This window comes from Oryza glaberrima, chromosome 1 (assembly GCF_000147395.1).
Source record: "Oryza glaberrima chromosome 1, OglaRS2, whole genome shotgun sequence".
NCBI classification, from domain to species: domain Eukaryota; kingdom Viridiplantae; phylum Streptophyta; class Magnoliopsida; order Poales; family Poaceae; genus Oryza; species Oryza glaberrima.
The window spans coordinates 32,504,616-32,531,762 of NC_068326.1; the positions used below are offsets into that span (position 1 = coordinate 32,504,616).

The 27,147-nt window shown below is 47.0% G+C and overlaps 5 protein-coding genes and 1 non-coding gene across 8 annotated transcripts; 4 read left to right on the top strand and 2 right to left on the bottom strand.

The window, feature by feature from the left end:
• The first annotated feature begins 563 nt into the window (after nt 1-563).
• LOC127781949 (thioredoxin-like fold domain-containing protein MRL7 homolog, chloroplastic) lies at nt 564-2,713 on the top strand. Of its 2 annotated transcripts, XR_008019103.1 has the most exons (5): nt 564-1,281; nt 1,559-1,643; nt 1,737-1,848; nt 2,028-2,186; nt 2,346-2,713. XR_008019103.1 is itself a non-coding variant. In XM_052309027.1 (4 exons), exons 1-4 carry the CDS (start codon nt 629-631, stop codon nt 2,129-2,131), a joined length of 954 nt encoding a protein of 317 aa, XP_052164987.1. In that variant the 5' UTR covers nt 564-628; the 3' UTR covers nt 2,132-2,187. The 2 variants fall into 2 exon arrangements, 1 of the variants encoding a protein (XP_052164987.1); XM_052309027.1 differs by lacking the exon at nt 2,346-2,713 and having other exon boundaries at nt 2,028-2,187.
• A 96-nt stretch (nt 2,714-2,809) lies between these two features.
• Nucleotides 2,810-5,498, bottom strand: LOC127781940 (protein VAPYRIN-like). Its single transcript, XM_052309012.1, has 2 exons — nt 4,510-5,498; nt 2,810-3,927 (listed from the first exon to the last, which is right to left on the bottom strand). Exons 1-2 carry the CDS (start codon nt 5,380-5,382, stop codon nt 3,463-3,465), a joined length of 1,338 nt encoding a protein of 445 aa, XP_052164972.1. The 5' UTR covers nt 5,383-5,498; the 3' UTR covers nt 2,810-3,462.
• A 2,521-nt stretch (nt 5,499-8,019) lies between these two features.
• TRNAG-UCC (transfer RNA glycine (anticodon UCC)) lies at nt 8,020-8,091 on the top strand. Its single transcript has one exon. It is a non-coding gene; the product is annotated as a tRNA-Gly (tRNA).
• An 8,955-nt stretch (nt 8,092-17,046) lies between these two features.
• LOC127777524 (uncharacterized protein At5g39865-like) lies at nt 17,047-20,170 on the top strand. Its single transcript, XM_052304135.1, has one exon. The coding sequence runs from the start codon at nt 17,201-17,203 to the stop codon at nt 17,966-17,968; it is 768 nt and encodes a 255-aa protein (XP_052160095.1). The 5' UTR covers nt 17,047-17,200; the 3' UTR covers nt 17,969-20,170.
• A 2,076-nt stretch (nt 20,171-22,246) lies between these two features.
• Nucleotides 22,247-24,187, bottom strand: LOC127777514 (uncharacterized). The gene has a single exon (XM_052304124.1). It carries the CDS (start codon nt 23,663-23,665, stop codon nt 22,478-22,480), a length of 1,188 nt encoding a protein of 395 aa, XP_052160084.1. The 5' UTR covers nt 23,666-24,187; the 3' UTR covers nt 22,247-22,477.
• A 122-nt stretch (nt 24,188-24,309) lies between these two features.
• On the top strand, nt 24,310-27,017 carry LOC127777499 (malate dehydrogenase, chloroplastic-like). 2 transcript variants are annotated; one of them, XM_052304103.1, is made up of 2 exons: nt 24,310-24,586; nt 25,576-27,017. In XM_052304103.1, the coding sequence occupies exon 2, from the start codon at nt 25,582-25,584 to the stop codon at nt 26,770-26,772; it is 1,191 nt and encodes a 396-aa protein (XP_052160063.1). In that variant the 5' UTR covers nt 24,310-24,586; nt 25,576-25,581; the 3' UTR covers nt 26,773-27,017. The 2 variants fall into 2 exon arrangements, with proteins under 2 accessions (XP_052160063.1, XP_052160073.1); XM_052304113.1 differs by having other exon boundaries at nt 25,580-27,017.
• Nucleotides 27,018-27,147: the final 130 nt, after the last annotated feature.

Consider the following 27,147-nt stretch of genomic DNA (forward strand, 5'->3'; position numbering starts at 1 on the left):
AGCTTCTATCGTCTAACGCACCGGCCGTTCTTCGCCGGTGGAGGGACAGACAGGGGATGCGGCTGCGCTACCTGCACCGATCGCGTTAAGTGGGACAAGCAAGAGCGCAAAGAGCGCAGCACGGTGCGGGAGCCCGGTGGATCAGAGCCTAGTACTAGTATATACTCCAGTTTGACGGACCCAGTGCCGGTCGGGCGACGCGCGCCTGACGCCCGCGGATCGATCGATCGCCGCCGCGCGCCTGGACGAGCCCAGGTGCGCTGCCCTGACACGCCACGCGCGTGTTCATCGACAGCGCCTCCTCCGCACGGAGGAAAATGACGTCGACAGCGCCTGGCTAGCACCGTCATTACGTCAACCGCTGACGTCAGGTAGTTGGGCTTGGTCTCAAGTTCCCGACTGGGAGCACATGCATTGGGCCGGATACCAACACCACCAGGAGAAGAGGAATCCCGGCCCGATAGCACATATCACACGGATTTGTGCCCAAATTTGTAATAAGACCAATGTAGTGGGCCGACTAGTAGCCCGTAGCTCGGTTGATGCAGTGATGCACCAATTCGGATAGGGCAGGAAAGAACGGTGAAAGACGAGCGCCGCGCGAAGGCCGGTGAACTTCGTCGCCGTGATGCTTCGTCTTCCCACTCTCCTCCCCCTAAAACCCTCGCCTCCCACCACCGGCTTAAACCCCATCCACGGCCGCCGCCATGGCCACCACCCCAGCCGCCTCCTCGCCTCCTCCGCCCCGCCGCCGCCACCACCACGGCCTCCCAAGCCCGAGCCCCGTACCAGCCACGAGAACCTAGGCGACGACACCCCCGATTTCCCCACAACCAAGCCCCGCAAGCCGCGCCGCGGGCGCCGGAGCGAGGCGGCGGCGGTGGAGGACTTCGTGCGTGGCCGCCTCGAGCAGGTCTTCGCTTTCATCCGGGAGCGCGACCCCGAAGTCCTCGAAGGCAAGGGCGACATCTTGAAGCGAAAGGAGGAGCTCTCCGACGAGGAGGGAAAAGAGGGGACTGGTGAGGAAGAGGGGGAGCTGAAGGCTGTGGTTGAGGAGGAGGATCCCTCCTGGCCGCTGGACGCCGACATCGGGTGGGGGATTCGGGCGTCGGAGTACTTTGACAAGCATTCCATCAAGAATGTGACGGTGGATGGTGTGGAGATCGATTGGGAGAGGGAGGTCGAGGAGGGATGGGTCAAAGAGATCAACTGCTTGGAGTGGGAGAGCTTCGCCTTCCACCCTAGCCCCCTCATCGTTCTTGTCTTCGAGCGCTACAACAGGTATAAATCACTATTCTACCCAGACTCTATTCATGTGAACCCATAGTACCTATATGTTAGGACCAAAGTGATAATACTTCATAAACTTCAAGCTTCTCACTTTATATTGTCATATCTGATAATTTTGAATCCATTGAATCAAAAGTTCAGAACTACCCCTGAAGTAATGCATAAAAATGTAAAAATGTACTATCGTTTTGAGTTGCCTCAGAAAATTAGGTGTGCTACTTCCATGACAGGATGATATGTACGCGTAATGTTTTGCCTTTGTTTATAGGGCAGCTGACAATTGGAAGTTTCTTCAAGAATTGGAAAAGGCGGCTAAAGTTTACTGGAATAGTAAAGATCGGCTACCTCCTCGGGTCAGTGTGAATCATATTTATAGTTAATACTTGATGTATTACGGTAAGGTTATTGAGGTGGTTGGTCATATGCTAAATTTAATTGAGTTCCAGACAGTGAAGGTTGATATGAATATTGAGAGAGACCTGGCATTTGCACTTCAAGTAAAAGAATGCCCACAATTATTATTCCTCAGGGGAAACAAGATATTATACAGGGAAAAAGGTGAGTAGTTAGTTCCATTTTTATGGTAAATCCTGTTCACATAGTTAACAAATTGAATGGAACTTTGAATTATTAAATTCCTTGATTGCTAATATGCACCTTCATGTTAGGCCCACCTTTTTCAATGGTCAAAATTGCCACTCTGACAACACCTGATTGCCTCATTTACTTGTTTACAGAACTAAGAACTGCCGACGAACTAGTTCAAATGATTGCCCATTTCTACTACAATGCAAAGAGACCATCTTGTGTTAATCCTGAAGCTATTGCACCTCCGTGCTAATCTCCTGCATTTCAGCGCTTATGTATTGAGACAGTGCCTTAATTCTCAACTCTTGGTGAGTGTACACTGTGGTAAGCTTTTCATCCAATGATAACCTGTTCCCCGTTAGAAAACTGTATTCTATACTGGTCATTGTTCTCTTTAATGTCCTTTCTCTGTATTAGTACCTGGTTCAGGGGAGAATATTATTAATTTTGCTAACTTTATTTGCCAGGAAAATAGTCTAAATAGACCAGTGTGGTTATGATGCTTGTATCTGTAATAAATGTATCACTTGAAGAGGAAGGAGAGAAACCTCTTACTGGCTCATCTCAAGTTGGGAGGGGGTCAGGTATCAACTATGTCATATATTTTGGTATGCTCATGTTTTTAGCTGTACACTTTCACCTTTGTACTGTACTCTAACAAAACATACAGTTCATCAAATTTCTAGATAGAACAGGAGAGAATGCTAGCTTAATTATCTGCGTGGCCATCCTGTTAAGGAGGTTGTAAAGTCGATTGTAAACTTTTGAGGCGTAGTGTAATGTCATTTCACGCCATAGATGCAAAATGAAGGCAGGGGGGTCAACCCATTTGTCATCTTATAACTCCTCTGATTATTTTTCAGTGACGTAATTGAATTTGTTGGATGGAGAACGATACAAGACATACCATACATGCATTATAGGGTCATTTTGGTAGAACAATCTCATCTTGTGGAACTGCTTTCAGATACTCTTTTCTTTGGTTAGCCCCCCTTTTTTTATCTTGGGTGGCAAAGGGGGTATAGTTGTGCTCCAAATTCCCATGAGAATGGGATGGCAATGCTTCCCCCGGTCTCAAAAACAAGTCGCTTGAGAATGCGTCCAGTCAGCATAAGTTAAGTTTGGCTATAAAATAAATTAAAGTATATGTTTTGGGTGTTTCCATCTATAAAAATAACTTGAACTATAGGTTTTGGGTATATGAAAATGATATATTTAAGTTTGTCATAACAAGAGCTTTAATAGTAGACTGTCCGCATAAGAGAGATCATGAACAATCTGCCACTGGTTTTGAGTGCTCCAAAAGGAATGCAAAATGCAATTTCTGATCAAAGGTACTAGTACGAAATGGAACACGCATCATGTCAGCCTATGAAATCAACAATTATTAATTGTTCCCCATATCGAACTATAAAGAAAGGAATCCGATGCAAACATTCACTTTGCTTAACAAGAGTTACTGACAAAAACAGAACAATCACCTCTGTAAACTATAAAACTATACAGTACAATACTGTCACCTAGACTCCTGGTACAAATTACAAAGTATAAACAACTCTGGATTGAGCAGTGGACACAACGAATCTACGCACACGATATCGAGGAGGAAGACGAGGACGCGATGCACAACGCCGGCGCGGCCGCCTCGTCGGCGCCACGGCCTCGCAGCAGCAGCGCGATGGCCTCGTACCCCATCGTCACGGCCATCTGGAGCGGCGTCGCGCCCCGCCTGGTGGCGGCGTGCACTTCGGCGCCCATGTCGAGCAGCAGCTCGACGGCCTCGGCGCTGCCGCCTTCGACGGCGAGGTGCAGCGGCCGGTGCCCTTCCACGTCCTCGCACTCGATGTCCATGCAGCCTGACCCGGCGAGCAGCGCGATCACGTCGCAGTGCCCTTTGATGGCAGCAAGGTGGAGCGCCGTCAGGCCGTACTGGTCACGTCCCCGGACGCCGGCGCGCTTGCTGAGGAGGGACTCGAGGCTCTGGAGGTCGCCTCGCCTCGCTGCCGTCATGACCAGTTCCCACCGTTCCAGGACGTCCACCACTTCTTGCTACACCCACCGAACAACATCGTAACTACACCAGTATAACTTAATTTGTAATAAAAACGCGCTGCTTAGAGTACACTTCTTGCAAAACAATACTGATAATGCTGCTCTTGAAAAGTAACAGAAGTACTGTTCAACCATGTCATTTCGCAGACAGAAAGTCCCATGCTGGCCATTTATGCATTTCTGGTGGACAATAATGGAATTGCACTACTGTAGCGTCGTCCTACTCCTATCATGATTCACGAGCGCATCGACAGGTCACATAAGCCAAGCTACCTACGTACATCCTCCAGCTGGTCCATGATCCTCCTCGTCGGTTCTGTAACTTTTGTACGACCAGTGATGCTTTACAAGTCTACAACTAAATCAATGTTTTCCTAATTTGACACAAACGTTTTTACGACCTGCTAGTGCATTTAGGACCACACAGATTATGATTCACATTCACACATGGTTGCACGGTTAGTTACCAGGAGGAATCTTTGTCGAGTTGCAATTAAAAAGCAGCATCCGAATTCCCTGAGCTTAGGTACACGACAGTAAGAAGGACAGACAGGTAGATTCTAGTAGGAGTAAACTTACATAGCCCTTCTCGCGCGCGACGTCCAGTGGAGTCCTCCCGCGCGCGTCGGTCGCCGCGGCGTCGGCGCCCATGTCCACCAGCGCCGCCGCCGCCTCCGCCTCCCCGGCCGCGGCCGCAACGTGGAGGGCGGTCCTCCCCTCACGGTCGCGCGCTCCCATCGAGTCCGGCCCCAGGCGCCTCACCTCCCCGGTGTCCCCCCTCGCGGCCGCCGTGTGCAGTGGCGCCCACTGCTCGGCGCCGTCGGGCACCGCCGCCTCGGGCTCCAGGAGCGGCAGGAGGTGCGGCTGCCGGCGCAGGATGAGGCGCACGGCCGCGGCGTCCCCGGCTTCCGCCGCGAGGCGGAGCAGGTACGGCCCGCCGAAGAACACGCGGAGGCGGATGGCGGTGGTGCCGCCGGTAGCGGCGCTGGAGGAGGCGGAGGAGTCGAGGTGCGCGGCGGAGAGGGAGGAGAGCACGAGGAAGCGGTCGCCTCGGGAGCGCGGGAAGGACGCGGGAGCGTGCTGCTGCGGGCGGAGCACGACGCGGAGGGAGGCCGACGAGAGCGGCTGCACGGCGCCGCGCGGGGGGCTGACGAGGAACTTGAGAGGGGAGGAGGTCTGGACCTTGAAGGCGACGGGGAGGGACGGGTGCAGCGAGCGGAGGCGGAGGTCAGCGCGGCACTTGGCGTTGGGCTTGAAGTCGATGACGACCTCGTCCTCCGCCACCTCCAGGAGCTGCTCGACCGCCGGCTTGTCCGCGGCTGCTGCGGTATTGGCGGCCGGGACGACGGCGGTGCTCGGCGGCGGCGAGGGAGAGGCTGGCTTCGCGGTGGCCATTTCTTGGAAGGCAGAGAGACTGGTAGTAGCAGGGAGTGGAATCGGCAGGGGAAGCATGGAATGGTGGCTGGCTTCCTAGGACGCCGCTTTTGATGTCACGCTGGATGGGCATGATGGGAATGTTGATCGTTTGTGCATACGGTGTCTTGTGTGGAGTAGTTTGGCTTTTTGATGGTTTGGCCTCTACATTTCTACAACTTGTCCGCCACTTGATGAGTAATGTACAAGTGAACAGCACACGCTGCCAAATTAACACAGCCGGGGTGTATTGCCGAGTATGTAACGTTATACAAGCAGTATTACAACCAAGTGGCCGATCGAACATACTCACTGACTATATACAAACAAAAGGGTGGGTTTTTTAAAATTTTAAAATAAATGGTAGGGAGTATTTAGCTTTGGTTAGGAATTTTACGGAGTATTTAGGCTAGCATGTTCATACACTTCTCAACAAAAGGGTGAAATTGAAACCACTCGTCATGAGGTAGTACATACTCATGCTCATACGTCCACACACTTCTTAACAAAATGTAGAGTTGAATAAGACGATAGGAAGGGAGAGCAACATGGGTTTATCCAAAATGTTTATACGGTAATAGAGTAAATACCTCACCAATATCCTACTTCCTTCATCCCAAATGATAAGTTATAAAGTTGCATAGATAAAAATCAAGTTGCTTTTACGGAAGGAATACTTCCAACGTTACAAAAATATTGATAACACCAAAGAATTCATCTCACATTGAACATTAAGAGATTCTAGAAAAAAAATGCCCATGCGTTGCAACGGGTGAAAGCTATTCTAATAGTTTAGTTAAGGTAAAATTCACTGTGGAAATCAGCTTGGATATATATATATATATATATATATATATATATATATATATATATATATATATATATATATATATATATATATATATATATATATAATTAGGAGTCTGATCATCTCAAGTTAGCAAGCGAGTTTTTTTAAGAGATTTCTTATATGACTTCTTCTGTGTTTCTAAAAGCGAACGAACTTAAAACCCATCTCAAATACGGATATGTATTTATTAAAGTGAACGAACTTAAAAACCGACTCATACACGATGGCATACCAAAGTATCGGTAAAAACATTTTTAATTTTTATAATAGTAGAGATTAATAAAAGGTACATAAAACTCATCGTGTTAGCTTATAAGATAACACGATGAGTTTTATCTTATCTTTTTCTGAACGTTTTTCTTTAATTATTAAGAGGATAAGATATTATCCTCTTAACAATTGAAGAAAAAACATTGAGGACAAAATATAAAGGAATTCCTCGTTTTGCTCTTACTTAATTATGAGATTAATTTTGGAACTCACTCCATGGAGAGGTATAGTAATATAATATATGTACCTATAGTTAATTCACCAACAGATTTTAGTGCTAGGAAGCATTACAAACATTTTAAATTTCTTTATTATAGAAGTTACAGTTAGAGCGCGCAATCCAGCTCATCAACCACGGGCCATCTCTACCACATGCTAATTGATGGATGTGGACTGCCCTTAACTTTTAATACTGATGTGGACTAAACTCACCAGTTACGAACTTACAGTAAAGTAGGAGATGTGCATGCACCAAATGACACTTATTTTACCAAAATTTACCAATAACAAAATTGAAAATTTTGACATAGTAGCAGCAGATAATCAGACCAACCTAACTTAACTGGGACCACTCAGGGATTCATAGCGTTCAGACCTATACCGTTTTGCGCAGCGAAAACGGTGAATTCATCCTGGAAGTGGATCGAGTTCAATTGCCCCCCAACCCAGACCGTAGATGGCCACACCATCGCCGGCAGGCCGTACCGACCCCGGCGGATCCGACTGCCACTCGATCGCATTTATCTGCTGGGACCTGCAAAGAATGATGGAGCCAGGCTACGATCCATCCAGCACGCACGTCCCATCAGAACGGGTGGCAATCGGCAAATCACGCCGAGCAAGCGAGCGCGCTACAGTTCCCTCGTGAAGGACTTCAGACGAGCACAGCCTCGCACGCGCGCGACGAGAATACGGCCCCGGTCGCTTGGTGAAGGTGAGAACCCCCTCAATTTCGTTGGATTCTAGCCTGCATGTGCCCGGCTGCCCTCTCCTCTTCCCCCCATTTCCCTTGCCGTTTGTCGCGCACGAATCTGAACAATACCGGGGCTTGGCCGCGTGCCCCGCGGCTCGGCGGCACGCGGCCGCAAGGAGACCCAGTGGAGTAGTAGAATACTCGGCTTCAGGGGATGCTGCCGCTACCCAACAATTCCGTCGCCCTGGACTTATCACGCGCCGTAGGTCATGTGTAAGTAGTAGTACAATCCTGGTAGGTTTAAAGTTTAAACCCAGACGTTGAGTTCCAGGTCGATCCACCGGGCATGCTCGGATGGATGGATGGCCGGAATAATTCACATAACCTCACGTGATGCGAGGGAAAGGGGAATATTTAGAAATGCTAAGCCTGTTGTACACGGGAAAATCCATAGATTCTAAAAGGGAAAATTTCAAGAACCAGTTACTATATCAGCCTAAAGACCAGTTGCCTTAGCGAATTATTGTCTATAAACTAGTTGAATCACGCAACTCCAATAGGACCGATCGCATGATACGTGCTGTATCCAGGACATCAATTAAACACGTAACTTATTGTTAAGTTTTGAATTACTGACATCAAAGCGTTTGTAGTCCAACGGTTAGGATAATTGCCTTCCAAGCAATAGACCCGGGTTCGACTCCCGGCAAACGCATGTTTTTTAATTTTTAGCTTATAAATTTCTTGGGCTCGCGTGGATAGAGACTCTTTTTCACCTTCCTGTTGGGCCCATTAGGCGGTCTCCAATGGGCCTAAATTACATGGACACTTCCTTGCCTTCTCATCGAGTTTAATTAGAATCCTTATACCACAATACCAGACATCTTCACCCTTACCTAGTTATAATGTGGCATCCTAGATAGTAATAAAATAAAAAACATGTGGGGCCCCACTCTCACCTCTCTTCCTAAGTAGCTAGTGGGGAGAGGGTCGTGGCTGATGAGCCCATCCACAGGAGGTGACAACGGTGGTGGGACGCTCACCTCCCTTGCACGCAGCCGGACGGCGGGTGGCGCTACTTCGTCGAGGACTCAAGGTGAACAGTAACATCTGCAGCCACGAACTCGTTTCTATTGTTGTGCCACCTCGTACGCATGTGCTATGGAGAGACGCCAGGCGCCGCCATTGCCGCCTTCCTTCTCGTGAGCGCAGGGCCGAGCTCAACCTTGTGCGAGGCTCACACGGCTCACACAACCACAATAGCAGTTGCCGCCGACGCTTCCTTTCTCACGGGTGAACTCACGCTACACCGCTTTCTTCACAACTAGCTCTCTGCTCAATATATCTTGAGCTCGAGTTCCTTCATCTTCTACCGCAGCGTAGATCCGGAACAATCTCGTAGCCGCCGAGAGTAGGAGGCCACCTGCCACCAGTTGCATCCCTCTTTATGCTTGCGCGCGAAATTCGCGTAGCCGGCCATCTGTGATCAAACCCCACATCCTGGGCACCGCTCCCTAACGAATGCAGGGCTGGCTACTTTGGGGATGGATGACTCAACGTGGACGGTGACCTCCTGCCACCGCCCTCAGACGACGGTGGTACCGGGGTGGCAAGACCACCCAAGGCGGATGGCGGCGACGCGGAGGGGACTACGAGGGTAGACACTAAGGGGATGCTAAGGGCATGGTTTGCTAGCATGCTGGAGGAGGGCGGTGGCTTCGATGGTGCGGATAGGGATGACACGGATTGGGTGGTCGGTGGCAGCTTGTCTGCATGTAGGAGTAGATGGGAAGAGGTGAGAAGTATTAGAAGGAGAGGTGGCCATTTACATGTGGGCTCCACATGTTCTTTAATCTTTTTTTCTGACTAGGATGCCACATTAGCGAAAAACAAATACCCATATTATTATGGGACCTGATTTGGACCGTTTTGCTAAGATAATGGGTGGAGATTTCTAGTATTGCGGTTTATGGATGTTAATTAGACTTGAGTACTCGACGTAAAGATGAGGGGCAGCAAGTGGACTTATTCCAATGGCACAAATACAGCTTAACCTGGCTTTCACACCTCTGAAAAGGGCTAGTTTTGAACTGGCGCTTGGCCCAATAGCAGGTGATCAAGCGATCCCTATCTAGGAATTGCTATTTAGCAAAACTACGTTCTCAATATGCATTTTTTACTTTTGTTTGCAAAACTTTTAGTAGTGCCTGCAAACTTCCATTTGTAAGTCTTTTACTAGAAACTTTGTTGTGGGCCTTATGGACCAAAAGGCTAAAACATGTGTGCAACTGTGCTAATTAGCCTTCGTGCCTCTCTTACTAAAATTGCTCAATATTATTTGAACATAAATAAATATATATTTGTGTTTTTTTTCACGCTGATAAAAATATAGTTGTATTAAGAGGTACATCTCCTAAGGGAGACCGGCTCTAGAGAAAAAAATATGTGAAGACTGGCTCGAAAGGAAGCCTGTGCTTATCTACTTCCAATACATGGTATATGTTTTTAGTCAGTGAGATCCAGGGCATGATGAAGGAGGCCAGGGATATGAAGCTGAAGAAGGCGAACAGGGACTGCAATCGTATTAGCCATATTTTAGCTAATAAAGCCCGGTGTAAGTCCCTTGCGAACTTTTGGCCGGACGGAAGTTGTAATTTTATTTCCCACCTTGTGTGCTATGGCTAAGTAATAAAGTTCATGTTTTTCCCCGAAATAAAAAGAATAAACTAAACAAACCTATAGCCTTATTTCTATCTATCTATGATAAATCTATGGTAAGAAAATCTAGTGGAGTTTCCAATAATTCTAACACCAATGATGAAGGCTCGAGCCCCCGTCATCTCATGGTTGATGTGCCCCTGCACAACATGTGTCCATCCATAGGATCCACCGCCTTTAAAGGTGGACGACGGAAGCGACGAAGGTGTATTTTTTCCATATCCTACGGTCATAAGATCCCATCACCCTCATGTACTGAGAAAAAGCAAAGCCTAGTCAACATTTCGCTTTGTAGCGATACTCGTGCACTCGCAAATAGCAAACTACAGTACTAAACGGTGCGTTCCGCTTTACACTCATGAAGATATAAATTTTATCTCGGTTTCCGTTAGCACGCTTTTTAAACTACTAAACGGTACTCCCTCCATTCCAAAATATAAGGCATAACCACCCTTGACCAAAAGACCAAGAAACAATTATTATCACCTCTTTCTCAATCCAACTAATACAATACATGCACCCAATAGAATTAAGCATCTTGTGAGTGTATGATTTAAATAATAATAATTTAGGAGAGAAGAGATGCTAATTAATTGCCATACATGCATGCACGCCTTATATTATGAAACACCTTTAAAAAGTAGTTGTGCCCTATATTTTGGAATGGAGGGAGTATATTCCATGCGAAAACTTTTTATATATAAGTTACTTTAAAATACCAAATATGTTCATTTATCAGATTTATAATAACTAGCTGGGTGGCCCGCGCAATTGCGCGGCTAGCACCCAAACAAAATCATATATTTTTTAAGAATGATTTTACTTAAAATTTATTAAATAGCTATCTCATTGTCTTAATAAGACTTTAAAAGACCAAACCTTATCATCCTCGTGTTTCTAATTATATAGTTTTTAAAAGTCACACCAGTTGCTACCCCTTATGTCATCTCCTTCTTTATTTGCTTGCTCGATCTACCACTATTTCTATTCATTCTTCTTGTAATCTTTAAAAATTGGATTTTATAGTTTTTAGTGTTTATTGTCACATTGGGTTTCGTTTTTATAATTTCTAGATGTCCTATCAAACGTTGCCATTATACTTCTCTACGGCCTGTCCACTGTTTCTTCTCTTTATTGTCATTGAGATTTTAAAAATTAAACATATTTATCGTTTGGGTTCATTTTTACTTTCTAGAAGTCCCACCAAACTGTCAACGGCTTTGCCATTGTACTCCTCTACGGCTCGCCCACTGCATCCCTTCTTTATTGTCATTGAGATTTTAAAATTGAACATGATTATCATTGCTTTTTTTTTTACTTTTTGGAAGTTCTGAACCTTTAAAAATTGAACTTGTAGTTTTATTTTTTATAATTTTTAGAAGTCACATCAAACGATGCCACTATGCCCCTCTACAGCCCGTCCGCCGCCTACTATTTATCGTCATTGTGATTCTAAAAATCGAACATAACTATCGTTGAAATTCATTTTCTATTTTCTAGAAGTCCCATCAACCGTTGGCGGCTCTGCAACTATACTCTTAACACCCCGCCCGCTGCTTCTCCTTTTTATTGTCATTGAGATTTTAAAAATCGAATAAAATCATCAATGGGGTTTATTTTTTTTACTTTCTAGAAGTCCTGGCAACCGCCTTACTTGTTTGTTTGCTTCTTGGCCTGCCTGACGTCCCTCCTTTTAATCGTCATTAGGATTCCATTTGGTGTTTTATTAATAATTTTATATGCCGTATCAACCGCCACCACTCTACTCCTTTATAGGCTTGTTACTCAATTTATCTCGTCATGTGCTTTAGATGGTCTTTTCTTTCAATAGTCTTCATTTTTATCACAAATTTTAGTTATTTATAAATTGTATTCCTAATTGAAATCTTATTTTTCTTTTTCTAATTTCAGAATTTATTTTTTAAAAAAATTTAGTTAATACCTTATTGTGTTCATTTAATGATTTTATTTTTTATTTTCAATTTTAGTTGTTTCAAACAAAATTATATTTCTACTTGAACTCTCTTTTAATTTTTCTAATTTTGGATATTATTTTATTTTTTATTCGAAATTTTAATTAATCTCGTATTGGGTTCTTATATAGATTCTTCTTTCAATATTGCTTATTTTTAATTCTGAATTTCAGCTAATTTTAAATTATATTCCTACTTGAACTCTTATTTTATTTTCTTTTGCTAATTTCGGATTTATTTATATTTTTATTCCGTATTTTAATTAATCTCGTATTAGGTTCTTATATGGGCTCTTCTTTTAATATTCCTTATATTTAATTATGAATTTCAGCTATTTTTAAATTGTATTTCTACTTGGACTCTCCTTTCCTTTTCTAATTTTAGATTTTTATTTTATTTTTATTTAGAATTTTGATTAATCTCGTAAAGGGTTCTTATATGGAAACATATTTCAATATTGCTTATTTTTAATTCTGAATTTCAGCTATTTTTAAATTGTATTCATACTTGGACTCTCCTTTCCTTTTCTATTTTTGGATTTTATTTTATTTTTATTTTGAACTTTGATTAATCTCGTATTGGGTTCATATATGGAAACTTCTTTCAATATTGCTTATTTTTAATTCCGAATTTCAGCTATTTTTAAATTGTATTCCTACTTGGACTTTCCTTTCCTTTTCTATTTTTGGATTTTATTTTTTTTATTTTGAATTTTGATTAATCTCATATTGGGTTCTTATATGGAAACTTCTTTCAATATTCATTATTTTTAATTCCGAATTTCAGCTATTTTTAAATTGTATTCCTACTTGGATTCTCCTTTCCTTTTCTATTTTTGGATTTAATTTTATTTTTATTTCGAATTTTGATTAATCTCGTATTGGGTTCTTATTTGGAAACTTCTTTCTATATTGCTTTTTTTTAATTCCGAATTTCAGCTATTTTTAAATATTATTTCTACTTGGACTATTCTTTTCTTCTTTTTCTTCGATTAATGTGGGAATTTCTAGCCTCCACAGCGAACGTGGTGCCTCCTTTCAAAGCTGTTTTAATAATATAATAGATTGAAACTTAATTAATCATGTGCTAATAGCTTTCTCGTTTTACGTACATCAACTTAATATTTATCTTCATGAGTTTCAAACATCACCATAATGTAATAAAGGGAATGATTATGGAAGGGTATCCAAAGTTTGAAAAAAAAACATCATTGGACGAGAACACTCCTTTATCCTTTCTTGGAGTAGTTTTTTGAGATCTCATTAGCATTCTAAGATTTCGGGATCGTTCAAGGTAACCGTGGTTAGCTAGGTCCGCGACAGTTGCTAAGAGTAACCGTGGACGTCACATGGCATCGCCAGGTTTAGTAGGTCTACAAAATCAGAGATAGATCGCGAGTCAACCTCTCCACTTCTCTAGCTCTTGCCGCATGGTTCCGGTACCAAAATAAAACTTCAACCCATCTGATGGTGACGGGGCCGTGCCACATGCATGCTAGGGGTTGAAGCAGAGGCATTTGGCTGTGTTTAGTTTCTTTTAAAGTTAGAAGTTTGGGTTAAAATTGATACGATGTGACTGAAAAGTTGTGTGTATGACAGGTTAATGTGATGGAAAAAGTTGAAAGTTTGGATCCAAAATTTTGACGTAAACACAGCCTTTGAAATGCGGCATTTCCACTGTCCTTGAAGCTTTCGCAGCCTTTCGCTCTCTTCCCCGGCACCCACCACCCGTCACGTGAACGGAGCACGCCGCGGGCATATTCTCGACCCCTCGATGCGTTGGTGAATTGGTGGTGTTGCTGATGGCGCTAGGTTATCTAATTCTCTGAGTACCGAGTGATACCGCTGGACTACTGGCAGGTACAGTACAATATATTTTCCGAACATCAGTCGGTGGTCAATGCAGCTTACTCCTAAACCGAGCTGTCAGCACTACTTTCCACCTGCTAATTAAAACTTGTATCCCGAGACAGAGCAGTCAAGATTCTTGTATGATTATTTTAGGAAGCAAGAATGTAAAACCTGTCTCCAAGTTGTATTTACTCTGTAACTAAAGGAGTACTAGTACTACTTTTGTATGTGCAACACTAGAAATACAGTAACAACTTTAGAGCAAAGCTTTGCTGAGAAAGAGGGCAATACAGTTAGGCCATTCACAGTGCACCCTGCTGGCATTCAGCCCGAGCGGTCCATGTAGGCGAGCCGCCAAAAATCGCCGCCACGTCCTAGCGTTGGCCCACAAATCACGAGCGCGTGTGACCAAACTTGGTCACCCGTTCTTCGGCGCTATCGAGGGGGGGCAGCGTGGAGAAACGAGGGCGTGGCGCATTGCTGAGGCGTGGCTTCGCCGCGCGGTTCCTCCCGGCGCGCTTCATCCCCAAATCGCCCTCCCTGCGCGCGCGTTTCTTCTCCTCCCGCGCTCGCCTGAATCAAGCACAAGACATGAACAGCTGCATTAGTCATTGACTGATTGACATACTGTACTGATCGACTGTTCATCTATTGGAAAATCAACATCCAACTACTGAAATTTCATAATCACAAAGACCAAAAAAAACTAAACCAATTCAAAGCATGAACCTAGATGAGAACCTGGAACAGGTTAGCACACACTGAACTGATTGATGGCTTCAACACCTGAAGCGTATACATGAACACAAGACCAATCTAGAATCGATGCTTTAGTACTAATCAATAAAAAAGACATCGAGAACAAACAACAAATCACCCTCGAAAGAACTTGCCTTCCTCAACAGAAAACCGATCTAAAAAAATTCTATCTGAAAGAGCAGTCCAAGAAGAAAGAAAAAACAGGAGATCAGTCTCTGCAGCAAAGCAACCCAAGAAACTAACCTCCCAAAGATCGCGGCTTGTCGCGCCGACGACGAGGAGGGAGGGGCGCCGGCGACGTTGATGGGGATGGGAAGGAGGGGCGCCAGCGACGGGGATGGGGATGGGAGAGAGGGCGCCGACGATGGGGAGGGAGGGGCGCCGGCGATGGGGATGGGGATGGGACGCGATGAGGGGGAGAAGAAGTGGCAGCTCCAGCCTTATCTGATTGGGGAGAAATCTATACGTATTATCTGACTTTTGGGGTGCAAAGTGTAAAATTTGGATTTCTTTGTTAATAGAAAGATAGCAAGGGACTGAAATAGAAAATACGAGGGGCTGAAACGAAAAAACCAAAGCTACGCATGAAGACCCCTGCACTGTGGGAGAGAAATTTTTTTAGGGCGTGGTTTCAGCCCACATGGCAGCTGTGGCTCCTCAAAACTGTTGGGCTCATTGTAAATGCCCTTATGGTGGCATCCCCTGCAACGCACGAGCCTGATGTTGGTTATCACTCACTCACCTGTCAATATGCCATTGCTTTGAAGCACGGTTTTCCAATACTGGCACTCCGAGAGGCAGGTTCGGTAGTTGCCAGGTGACAGTCGTTGCCTGAGACAGTTTGGGGGTGCAGAGGAGGAGTACTAGCAGAAAGAAGGCATCCATTTTGTTGTGAAAGATCTTTACATTTCCTTGTTGCTTCACCGACCGTGCTACAGGAGGGAAAAGCCGGCATGCAATAATTCGACGTCGCAAACCAAACTGCAATGCTTGCAGATAAAGCCAATCGTATCAGTTACCGTCATACTCCTACTGTTCTTGAGTACCCTGCCTGGACAAGCATACTATCATGGTACTCGTGCATGGTACATGGGCCTTTCATTAGCTTTACACAACGGGATTATATAGTCTGTTCTCTTCTTATGATACCACTAATGCATTATTTTTAGAAACTCTCATAGTGTCATCTCCTGAACAATATTAATTTCTTCATAGTTTTGATCTTTGATCCACTGGGCAGTAGGAGTGTACTGACATGCAGATAAGTGGCCCACTGGGCAGTGTTGTGGGGTTGGGTTCAATAATGAAGGATAGGAGGAGGTGAGAAAAGCTAAGCTCATAGTATAGTCACATGTTTGTCATTAAGTAACAGAAGGGGCACAGGAAGAAACATAAACAAGAGAAAAAAGACACCCACACGCTGGGCCATCCATTTTCCACAAATCAGCACCGGCCACCGCGTCCTCTTGCATTAAGGCTAAATAAACCATCCATTGACTGCTAGGAAAAACCCTCCATTTCAACCAAATTGAACATTTTCCATAATGTTACTGTGCGGAGATATGATCACCGGTCTTTACCATTACATAGTTTTTGTCCGTTATATAAACATGGCAGTTCTTTGTGCTGGTCAGAAAACGCCATGCAGTTTTTCCATCCCCTTCTCACTGTAACTAAGTTAATCAAAGAGTACATCGACATCACTAGGGCCATTTTCGGTGAAATGACTCTATGGGAGAAAACGACGTCTTGCAACCTTCACGTGCCATGACACCAACGACTCAAAATCCTGGCTCCGCCCCTGATTGTGTGTCTTTCTCAATTGTAAACTATCGTATATAGGGGAACATGAGAGATTCATGTTGTTGACTTCTTCTTCTTCTTCTTCTTCTTCTTCTTCTTCCGTAACTGTGTGAATTCCTACTTAGTATATAAGTGGGTTGTTTACATTATTTAATGAAACATTATGTTACCTAAAAACATAAATAACATATGACTATCTTTCTTGAGAAAATCCTACTAGTCTAGTACTGATAATCGAAAAATGACATTTTTTAGAAAGTTCTCTCTCCATCTCAAAATAAACCAATCTAAGATATAATGGGACATCACCCAATATGATAAATGTGGATAGAGATATGTCTAAATTCATTGTACTAGGTGACATCTCATCTAATATTTGTTTATTTTGGAACGAAGGGGTACTTCGGTACATAAGAAAACACACCCTACAAACTTTGAGGGGCGTTTTTCTGAAGGATCAAACTTTTAAGGGCTAGAAAGGAAAAGAAGAGCGCTCCTCTTCGAGGCTTCAAACCCCAACCAAACCTAACAACTTCGAAAACTTGAACCCAAAACCAAAACGAAAGCGAGCCAAAAAAGCTGTAGTAGGCCTACCATAACACAAAAGCCCAAAACACACGCTTCCCCGCAACTCCAAAACCGGAAAACGAACAAATCCCCTCGCCTCCTCCCCCCTCCCATCTCCGCCCCCGTCTTCCCCTCGCCTCATCCATCTCCTCCCATGTGGCTGCCCTGGGTGAAGACGCGCCCCTCCTCCCCTTCCTCCGCCGCCGCCTCCCCCTCGCCCTCCACCGCGCTCGCCGCCGCCGCCGCCTCTCCTCGCTTGTCCTTCTCCTCTCCCTCCCTCAAGGACCTCCAGGCTCTCCTCCTCTCCGACCACTCGCCCTCCCCGACGCCGCCGCAGCTGCCGCCCAACACCGCCCCCTGCTCCCCCTCCGTCCGCGTCTTCCACCGCGTCCGAGTCGCCGCCTCCGCCCTCCGCGCGCTCCGCACCCTCCAGGCGCCGCACGCCGCCGCGGCCGAGGCCGACCGCCGGGTGGTGCTCTACTTCACCTCCCTCCACGTCGTCCGCTCCACGTATGAGGACTGCCGCGCCGTGCGCGCCATCCTGCGCGGCCTCCGGGCCTCCGTCGACGAGCGGGACCTCGCCATGGACCCCCGCTACCTCCAGGAGCTCGGCGCGCTCCTCCCCCGCGCGCGCGGTGTCACCCTCCCTCAGGTCTTCGTCGGCGGCCGCCACCTCGGCGGCGCCGAGGAGGTCCGCCGCCTCCACGAGTCCGGCGAGCTCCGACGCGTCGTAGCCGGCGCCGGCGCAACCGCCTTCGCCGCCTGCAGCCGGTGCGGCGGCGAGCGCTACGTGCTCTGCGGCAGCTGCAACGGCAGCCACAAGCGGTACAGCCTCAAGGGCGGCGGCGGCTTCCGCACCTGCGCCGGCTGCAACGAGAATGGCCTCGTCCGGTGCCCGGACTGCTCCCCGCCGGCCGTCTGATCCAGATCCAAAGGTCACAATCTCATGACTACTAGATTTTAATGTTTTTTTTAGCTCAAACTTGAGATATGAAATGAGCTGTGTGTGTAGCTGTTACTCCTACTACTTGTTATTAATGTAGTGGTGTTTTTGTGTGTGACATTGCCCAATTGAAACTTCCAAGTTCTTAGCATTTGCTAACCAACGTTTCTAATGTTTGATTAGGATTTAGTAAAAGAGTTGTTGTTTCCTTACTTCTTGGCTATAGTACCAAGTACTGCTTTTTTACCCTCTCTTAGCTCAGCCTTGAATGGCAGATCGTCAGTCTGAATCGGTTTGTTCTATACTCTTATTTTAACTTTTGAGTAAATGATTGATAAATGCCACTAGATGACTAGAGTAGCAGTTAAGAAAGATATATAAATCTACTAGTAGATGCGTGAATTCTACTGCTGTTAATTCTCACTTCCTCTGCAATATTTGGCCTGATTTCAAAACTGTTCACCGCTCTGATCACTGAGCTCGAATGGCTGGTGCGATGTTGCTTGTTTCTTTACTGTTGAAGTTTCTAGAAAGCTGCTACTCCTGCTTGCCAGTCGCCATACACGCCAACGGTTGCTGGCGATATCGATGGTGGGCTGCTGCTACGCTGAAAAAGCAAGCGCCTTGCTCAGAAGTCAGAAAGCTTTTCTTTCAAGGCTGCTATTCATTCGGAAAATGGAAAGGGTGCGGCCCGGGTTTGAATGCAATCCGATCGGTGAAGTGTCCGTTGCATAGGACAGGTTTCAGAGGCTCAGCGTACTAACCTCCAAAGTATCATCGAACTGAAAACTTATGTGAAGGCTTAACGAGTCGCCAGCCAGCCAACCCTTTTTCCATAACCATGAGGTAGTAGTACCTTTTCAGGTTTAAGAGCTTCAAAACAGCCGTTTCAAATCTAGCTCTCCAAATCCAAATATTAATAACGGCAGTGTTTAGTTCCCTTCAAACTTCTAAAAATTCAGTCACATCAAATGTTTGGACACATAAATGGAGCATTAAATGTGAACGAAAAAATAATTGCACAGTTTGCATGTAAATTGCAAGACGAATCTTTTGAGCCTAATTACGCCATGATTTGACAATGTGATGCTACAGTAAACATTTGCTAATGACGGATTAATTAGGCTTAATAAATTCGTCTCGCAGTGTATAGGCGGAATCTGTAATTTGTTTTGTTATTAGTCTACGTTTAATACTTCAAATGTGTGTCCGTATACTTAAAAGAAATTTGGCACATGAACTAAACACGACCAATATCTCTTTGATCAGCTTGTAAAAAATTAAAGAGCCAAATTTACTTTTCAGTCATTCCAATATGACTGAGGATTTCACATGTCAATCTCTATACTTCTTCCTTTCTCCATATCTTTCCCCTCCTCACCCCCCTCGGGGGTCTAGGCAAAGGTGTTGACGACGATAGTGTGTGGAGGCGGTGGAGCCAGCGGGAGGAAGTTGGGACGACGTAGGCCAAGGTCGACCAACGGTGGGGATGCTACCTCCGGTGACAACCTACAACACGTAGATCTGGACGTCTATAGTGGAGTAAGGCAAGGAAGCTGGTCTCGAGACGACGATGGCGACAGCCTGCTTCTCATCGACGCCGAGGGGAGACGAAGGAAGGAAGAGTTGATTGGCCACCTCATTCTCCGCGCCAGTTGCCGGTTGGCCCTCCCACATTGCTAGCGCTAGGGGGCGGGCTCCGGCATGGCCGTTGCCTCATCTCAACCACCACACCACCCCGGTTTCGCCCAATGGCTGCCATCGACGCTTCCTCTCCTCTGGCACAAGAGGGAAGAGGGGAGTAGCCATGCGAAGAGGCTGTTGGATCACAATTTTTTTTGCTAGACTTATCAAAATTTAACTTAGAGAACTGTTCGGAGAGACCGTTGAAGATGTTCTAAGGTACAATTCAAAGTCTCAGATTGATCCTAAGTTCCTAATCTTCTCTTTCCTTTTCTTCCACTTCCATACATGCTCGGAAACCTTAAATACCAGCGAGCGTGTGACTCAAGATGCAGCGATACAAAAGTGCTGTTCTTCTCTTCTCTCTCACCGGCTCCCAAACCCCAATTTGTTGAAGCGACCAAGCGTCGAAGATGATCAGGCAGCACATTGACCACCCATGTGGTGCTTTTACTTGCCACATTGCCATCTCGTGCCCTGTGCCCGCAATGCACACTTGCACAGTGCTAGCTGCTAGTTAGCGCAACCGTGCTCCGTGCAAAGCGCGCAATGCGTTGATGGCGGCGCACGGCATGGTACCGTGCACCAGTCACCACACCAGTCAGAGTCGCACAACTCACGCCAGTGGCCGGCCGCTCGGCGTGTTGCGCGTGGAAGTGGAACCTTGCGGCGGTTACGCTTGGCGTCAAGGGCTACCGGAGCTTGGAGCCGCGAGGGGCGCAAGTCCCCCACGGCACGTGGTGGTGGGACTCGGTGATCCCCTTCCCCCTCCGGCTTCCCAAGTCCCATCCATCCACCCAGTCGCGCACCGCGCACACGCAGCGGTAACGTGCCTCCGCGAGGGCCCCGCGCCTTGACAGCCTTGTTGATTGCAGCTCCGCTCCGTGCGTGCTCCATCATTGTGGATCAAGTGGCCGCTTCACAGCAAGTGTAGACTAGTTGTAGTACCCTGCTAGTATGTCCTAATCCTGCTGCCCTATATGATGCCTCTCTTTCCATGACTTTCACGATCCACTGTTTGTCGGCGATGAGGGTTAGAGTGACCACCTAGCCGTCACCAGCGGTGGCCGCTGCTATTGTCCTTCAGAGCTTGAGGTGAAGGTGTTTTAAATGCTGGCTCATTAGCGCTTGAACCTCATGAATGGGCCGGCAGCCTCTGCGTGTGGAAGCATTATTAAGTGTACCGTGCATATGTGCATGCAACACGTCGTCCTGCCACGTATGTACGTTCACGCACGCATGAATGGCTGCCTTTACGGTTTGCTAGCCTGTGGTACCAGAAAGGCAAGAACTTTGAATCGAGTAAATTTCTCTGTTCTAAAAACAGAGTAGTAAATTTCTCAGGCTATCGTCAATAACTGAACAGGAAAAGGAGCACTGCAGAGCCGGCCATTTACTCTAGGCACCCTTTGTCCCTTTTCCTGCCCTTACGCTTGTAATTTTGCCACTGATCACCACCGGTAATGGTACAACTGGAACACTGTAGGAGTAACAAAGGACACATATAAGGACGCACGGATGCAGTAACTTGCCGGAAGGACGCCTAGGATTATTGGAAGTTTGGAGGCAGGCACTCGCAGATGGGCCACAGGTGGGAGAAGCCCCATTTGCAGCGGCCGTCGACGTTGCCGTGATCCTGGCATGTCTCCCTGCACTTGTGGGTGTGGGTGCATACGAGGTAGTGGACGTTGTCCACGTTCCAGCAGTCCTCACCCTGAACAGACCACACCTCGCCTGACATATAAAAAAGAAACAGATTAAGCAGCAGCGCATTGAGGATGGAGGTGGCGCTGATGGGCAAGGGGTGATGCTCATTGCTCACTGGAAGCAACGATGAGCAGCACAAGTGCACAGCGGAGCACAGGGCAGTCTTTCTCCAAGCGAAATGCAGATGAATTGGTGACCAACTCGAAGGGTAATGCAGCAAGCCAGCAACATTGTAGTGTGTTCATGTATAGAAGTTGTGACTCGTAGGCCGAGAGAAAACAGAAGGCTCAGATCACTGGAGGTCAAGCGGGTTATCCGAGACAATTATAGGAACAAGAAAACTGAATATTGATGATATAGAGATCAGTTCTAGATTTATACTAAATTAATCGTTGGTATTACCAATGATTTGGCTTTAATCCAAATATACACTATTAATATTCAAATTACCAAATTGATATGACATATTTTGACATCAAACCAGAATGACCCATAAATTTCACAACTTTTATACGGCTCTACCCAATAAGCAAGGGATACAGTCCAAGCAAATCGGGTGTGTTCGGATGCCACTTTTCCCAACCTCTCTCATTCGTTTTCCGCGTACACGCTTTTTAAATTGTTAAACGGTGTGGTATGGTTTCAAATTTGAGAGAATGACATATGGGTTCCTAGGCTAAGAAATTGTAGTACGACATAGTTGCGGCATTGAAATAAACACATATCTAAGAAAGTGTAGCTTGGTAATGTGAGGCAACTAACCAAACACCTCCTTGCTGTCTCACCACAATGCCACTTTACATTGGCTATGTAAGAAGAAGAAGAAGAACCAAGTTATACATAGAAACACAATTCCCTCACTAGATCGCCACAGTAACACAAAACATCCATTACAATCCTAAAAAGATCATATCAATAGTTGCAAAGATAAATACCATAATTACTTTATAGGCATAACACCATGATTAACATGTTTATAGGCACATCTGATTTATTCTAGCTGTCAGGAGATGAGAGCAGTCCTACATAAATGCATAGATATACATGCTCCACGCGCAGTTGTTCTTGCAACTACCGATCAATCTGAATGATCTGACCTTAGTTTCTGCTAGTCCTGAGCTGCGTCAGCTTGGTGGCCATGGCCGGCATCGTCGACGAGGGGTCCTGCTTGCCGCACTTCCTCTCCCTGCTGCCAACTCTCGGGCTGCCACTGCCACTGCCGCTGTCCGTTCCTAACCCGATGGACAGCTTGCTCAGAGCCTTCCGTGCGTCGGTGCAGTACTTCTTGCTCGCGTCGAGCAGCGACGACACGCCCCATCCACGGCTTGCGGCCTGCCATTCCTCGCGGCTCCTCTTCTCGCCACGCGGCCGCGGCAAGTCTCGGCCGCCGCTGCCGGTCTTGTTCTCCTCCTGCATTGCGTCGCGTAGGGTGACGAACCTGCGGCTCTGTGAGGACGAAGGGTTGCTGGCGCCGGCGAGAGGGGACGGCGCGTACTGCGCCGGCGGGCTCCTGAACCCGCAAACGGCGGGCTTGGCGCTCCAGGGGAAGAACACCATGAGCCCGCAGGCTCTCGGTGACATCTGCTCGTCGCGGCCGTTGATGTTGATGCGCGGCAAAAGCTGCACCTGGACGGGGTGGTCGTTGCTTTGCCTGGCCGTCGGCTGCTGCCCGTCGTGATCGCGGCGCGTGGTGCGTCGCCGCCAGTGTTTCGGGCCTCTGCCCGAGGACGAGGACGGCGTGGCGAGGGAGGCTTCCGCTGGTGCACGGCGGGAGGACCGGTCATTGACGAAGCTCGTGGCGCGGCCGAGGAAGATGTCCTCGAAGCGCTTGGACGTGATCCGGTCGAACGAGCCGACCCGCTGATCGGGCGTGGAGACCCTGTCCAGGGCGTCGGAGAACGACGCATCGTCGTCGTCGCTGCTCGCGGCGGTCGAGTTGCCGTAGCCGCACCAGTTGCTGCCGGGGCACTGCGTCCAGCGCCCAGGCGGTGGCTTCGGCGGCGGCATGATCTCCTGCGCCATGTGCATGCACGCGCTGCTCCTCTTGGGCACCCCAGGGGAGCTCTCCCAGGAAAACGGCACCTGCGTGCGCAGCGGGGAGGCTTCGCGGCGGCACCGCACGCTGGCCGCGTCCGCCGAAGCGCACGACCGGCGCGGCGTGGGGAGCGGCGAGTCGAGCAGCTGCGGGAGCTTCTCGCCGTCGGCGCCATTGCACCGCAGCCCCTCCTTGTCCCGCCTGGTGACGATTTCCATGGGCATTGCGCCGACTGACTGTGTCGGCAGCATGCATCGTCTCGGGCGTTCAACGTGTGGAGGGGACGACGTATAAGAGTACACGCGAAGACTGTAGGTAGAGGTGCTTTTCCCGCGAAAAGTGGCAGTAGCGGCGGTTGGACAGTAACCTTCGTGTATGGTTGTGTGTTCATCTCACGTACTGTTCTTTTGCCTCTCGCTAGCTCGTTCCCGTGATCAAGGTGCATGCTCGATGGCCTTAATGGTGGAGGTTGCCGAAAGGTAGCAGAGGAAATCAGGCTAAAACTTGCACACATTACATAGGCTAAAAGCTTGTGATGTGAAATGTACGCGTGTCTGCATTTGCCTTGCCATGTGTATAGGGTGGTTGGTGGCCGCCTTGGGGATTCGTCCGCGGACTCGGGGATGCACTGTTCAAGTGTCCAGGGCATGTTTGTTCGGCGATGGAATCCCGGTGATCGCCGTGGCTTGAGGGGAAGGTGAGAGAGACGCCACAACGGGTTTAGCTCTGTTCCGCTATTCGGCCCATTAACATTTGCTTATGGGCCACCTATCTTGTGGCGTGGGCCAGCAGGTTAGTTTGGTGCACGACACGACTCCACGCACCGTTCCACCTAGCAACTGACGTCGTAGTCAGTAGATGGGTCGGGGACTCTCGGAGAGCGGTTCGAGGGGGCCGTCGTTTGCGAGGCCGCAAGTCGCCGTCGGCGGCCGTCGCCATCGCCGCAACATTAAAAAAGCGAGCAAACCCGTTGCTGCGCGCTCTGCGCTTCTGCCCTTTTACGACCGAAGAGGTAGCCAACCCACGCATCCCCCCCCCTGACCTGCCCCCTCCACAGCCGCCGCCGCCGCCGCCGCTACGGCTCACGAGAGTACCGAACGATCTGCTGCCACCCCCAACCCAAGTGACCAACCGAAGGCGGAGGGTAGCAACTTCGGTCTGCTCATCCCAAGGTACTAGACTGTTTAGTCGATTGGAGGATCTCCCATGCCCGTATTTGTGTCGATTGCTGGTGGTTTGGGACGAGATCTTTGCATTGGGCGGATCTGTTTTGTGTATCGTTGTTGCTTGTCCGCGCAGGTGGTGGGTTCCTACTTTCGTGTTGCTTCCTTGGTCCTGATCTGTTCGCGTTGGTGCGGTTTGGGTTGCAGCGTAGTTCTTAGTTCTAGCGTGAAGCTTTGCGGATTGGTGTTGTCTGTAGATTTGTGAGATTTACAAAGGATTGGCGCCGGCTGTGCTGGATCAGTAGATTGTGACCGAGCAGAATTGAGCGGGCTGCAACGGCGTACTAGAGAAAAGAGGAACCGGGACAACTAAAGATTCTGGTATACTGGTATTCTCTGGATGCTGATGGATTGGAGGAAGACGATCGTAGTATTTTTTTTTTTTTTTTGATGTAGAAAGGCATCAACACCTTAGTTACTTTAGGATGGATATAGATACCTTGTGGGGAAACGGTATGGAAGATACTTTAGCACCCCCAATTTTCTCATCTTGCTCATAAGTTTTGTAACTTGGATGTCAGGTGATGATAATGCTAGAATTTAGCTTCAGATTATATCATCTCATGCTTCTCGTGGGCTCATTTCTTCTGAACCTTTTGTTTGTTATGACCAATATTTAAATGATAATCATCAGCTTGTAGATAATTTTCATACTAAAAGTTTTTAGAAAATTTCTAAGAAATTCACAAGCTAGTAATTTATTGAAGTTCTGAAGGATCCAGCTTTTGTGTCATGTCATCAGTTGTTTCACTGCTATTTGCAAGAAGACATTTCATCATGTAGTCCAAAAGATAAAGAATTGCTTTAATATGTATTACCATTACTTGTCAGTGTTTTAGATGCACTTCCCTAATGATATACAAATGATTCATGTCACGACCTGTCTATTTTCTATTCGGCATCTCCTCAATATAAATCTAATGGAACTGTTCCTGCAGTTAGGCATGGCATCAACTGTTGCCATCAATTTGATTGGTGCTCAGGCTGGCATTATCTCAAAGTTAAGGAATTGCGACATCACAAGCTACAGTGGCTTAAAGGCAAGATCATCTATTAGTTTTGAGTCAAGGTCATCATTCCTGGGTCAGAATGCATCTCTTCGATCATCTATCTCTCCAAGGATTGTACCAAAGGCAAACTCTGGATCTCACATTTCTCCTGAGGCATCTTACAAAGTGGCAGTTCTCGGTGCTGCTGGTGGCATTGGTCAACCGTTGGGCTTGTTAATTAAGATGTCTCCTCTGGTCTCTGCACTACATCTGTATGATATTGCAAATGTCAAAGGAGTTACTGCTGATCTGAGCCACTGCAACACACCTTCTCAGGTTCTGGACTTTACTGGGCCCTCGGAATTAGCCAACTGCTTGAAAGGTGTGGATGTTGTTGTCATCCCTGCTGGAGTCCCAAGGAAGCCAGGAATGACTCGTGATGATCTTTTTAACATCAATGCGAGCATTGTCAAGACACTTGTTGAGGCTGTTGCAGACAATTGTCCGGAAGCCTTTATCCATATCATTAGCAACCCAGTAAACTCAACAGTGCCCATTGCTGCTGAGGTTCTGAAACAGAAGGGTGTCTATAACCCCAAGAAGCTTTTCGGAGTTACCACCCTAGATGTTGTCAGAGCTAACACATTTGTAGCTCAGAAGAAGAACCTGAAGCTCATTGATGTTGATGTCCCAGTTGTTGGTGGTCATGCTGGGATTACTATCCTACCATTGCTGTCAAAAACCAGACCATCCGTCACCTTCACAAATGAGGAAACTGAAGAGCTGACAAGGAGGATACAGAATGCTGGGACAGAGGTGGTGGAGGCGAAAGCTGGTGCTGGATCTGCTACCCTGTCGATGGCCTATGCAGCTGCCAGATTTGTTGAGTCATCCCTCCGTGCATTGGCTGGTGATCCAGATGTTTACGAGTGCACATTTGTTCAATCTGAATTAACTGAGCTGCCGTTCTTTGCATCTAGGGTTAAGCTTGGTAAGAATGGTGTTGAGTCCATCATTTCTGCCGACCTTGAGGGAGTGACTGAATATGAGGCCAAGGCCCTTGAGTCATTGAAGCCTGAGTTGAAGGCCAGCATTGAGAAGGGCATCGAGTTCGTCCACAAACAGCAGGCTGCCTCTACTTCTTGAAGTTTGGAGAATGACTATCGGCATGAGAGAAGATAATAAATGCAGAAATGGTTCTCAATAGCTTTTAGTTTTGAAGGCGGAATTTTTCGTGTCTAGTTGTTGCTTGTTTAGTCTCTTCTGATCACATGAGGGCGTGGATGCCCAAACTGTTGCCTGTTTTCATGAGCTATTTGACCCTTGTGCCTGCATCTTGATGAGATACACAAACTAAGGAATAAAGTAGTTTTTGATTGTTGCCTGATTTATGTTATTATATATACCTTCTGGGTAGTGCAACATGGCATTGCGCCATTGCCTTTGGCAAAATAGCAACCTCATTGATATCATCTCTCACTGTGTCACTACTTACCAATTTCATGCCAAAATTTTCTGAAC

Coding starts and splice junctions, on each gene's coding strand:
- LOC127781949 (XM_052309027.1), top strand. CDS start 629: ATGCTTCGTCTTCCCACTCTCCTCCCCCTAAAACCCTCGCCTCCCACC. Junction 1,644..1,736: donor AAGATCGGCTACCTCCTCGG/GTCAGTGTGAAT, acceptor ATTGAGTTCCAG/ACAGTGAAGGTTGATATGAA. Junction 1,849..2,027: donor GATATTATACAGGGAAAAAG/GTGAGTAGTTAG, acceptor ACTTGTTTACAG/AACTAAGAACTGCCGACGAA.
- LOC127781940 (XM_052309012.1), bottom strand. CDS start 5,382: ATGCTTCCCCTGCCGATTCCACTCCCTGCTACTACCAGTCTCTCTGCC. Junction 3,928..4,509: donor TCGCGCGCGAGAAGGGCTAT/GTAAGTTTACTC, acceptor CGGTGGGTGTAG/CAAGAAGTGGTGGACGTCCT.
- LOC127777524 (XM_052304135.1), top strand. CDS start 17,201: ATGTGGCTGCCCTGGGTGAAGACGCGCCCCTCCTCCCCTTCCTCCGCC.
- LOC127777514 (XM_052304124.1), bottom strand. CDS start 23,665: ATGCTGCCGACACAGTCAGTCGGCGCAATGCCCATGGAAATCGTCACC.
- LOC127777499 (XM_052304103.1), top strand. CDS start 25,582: ATGGCATCAACTGTTGCCATCAATTTGATTGGTGCTCAGGCTGGCATT.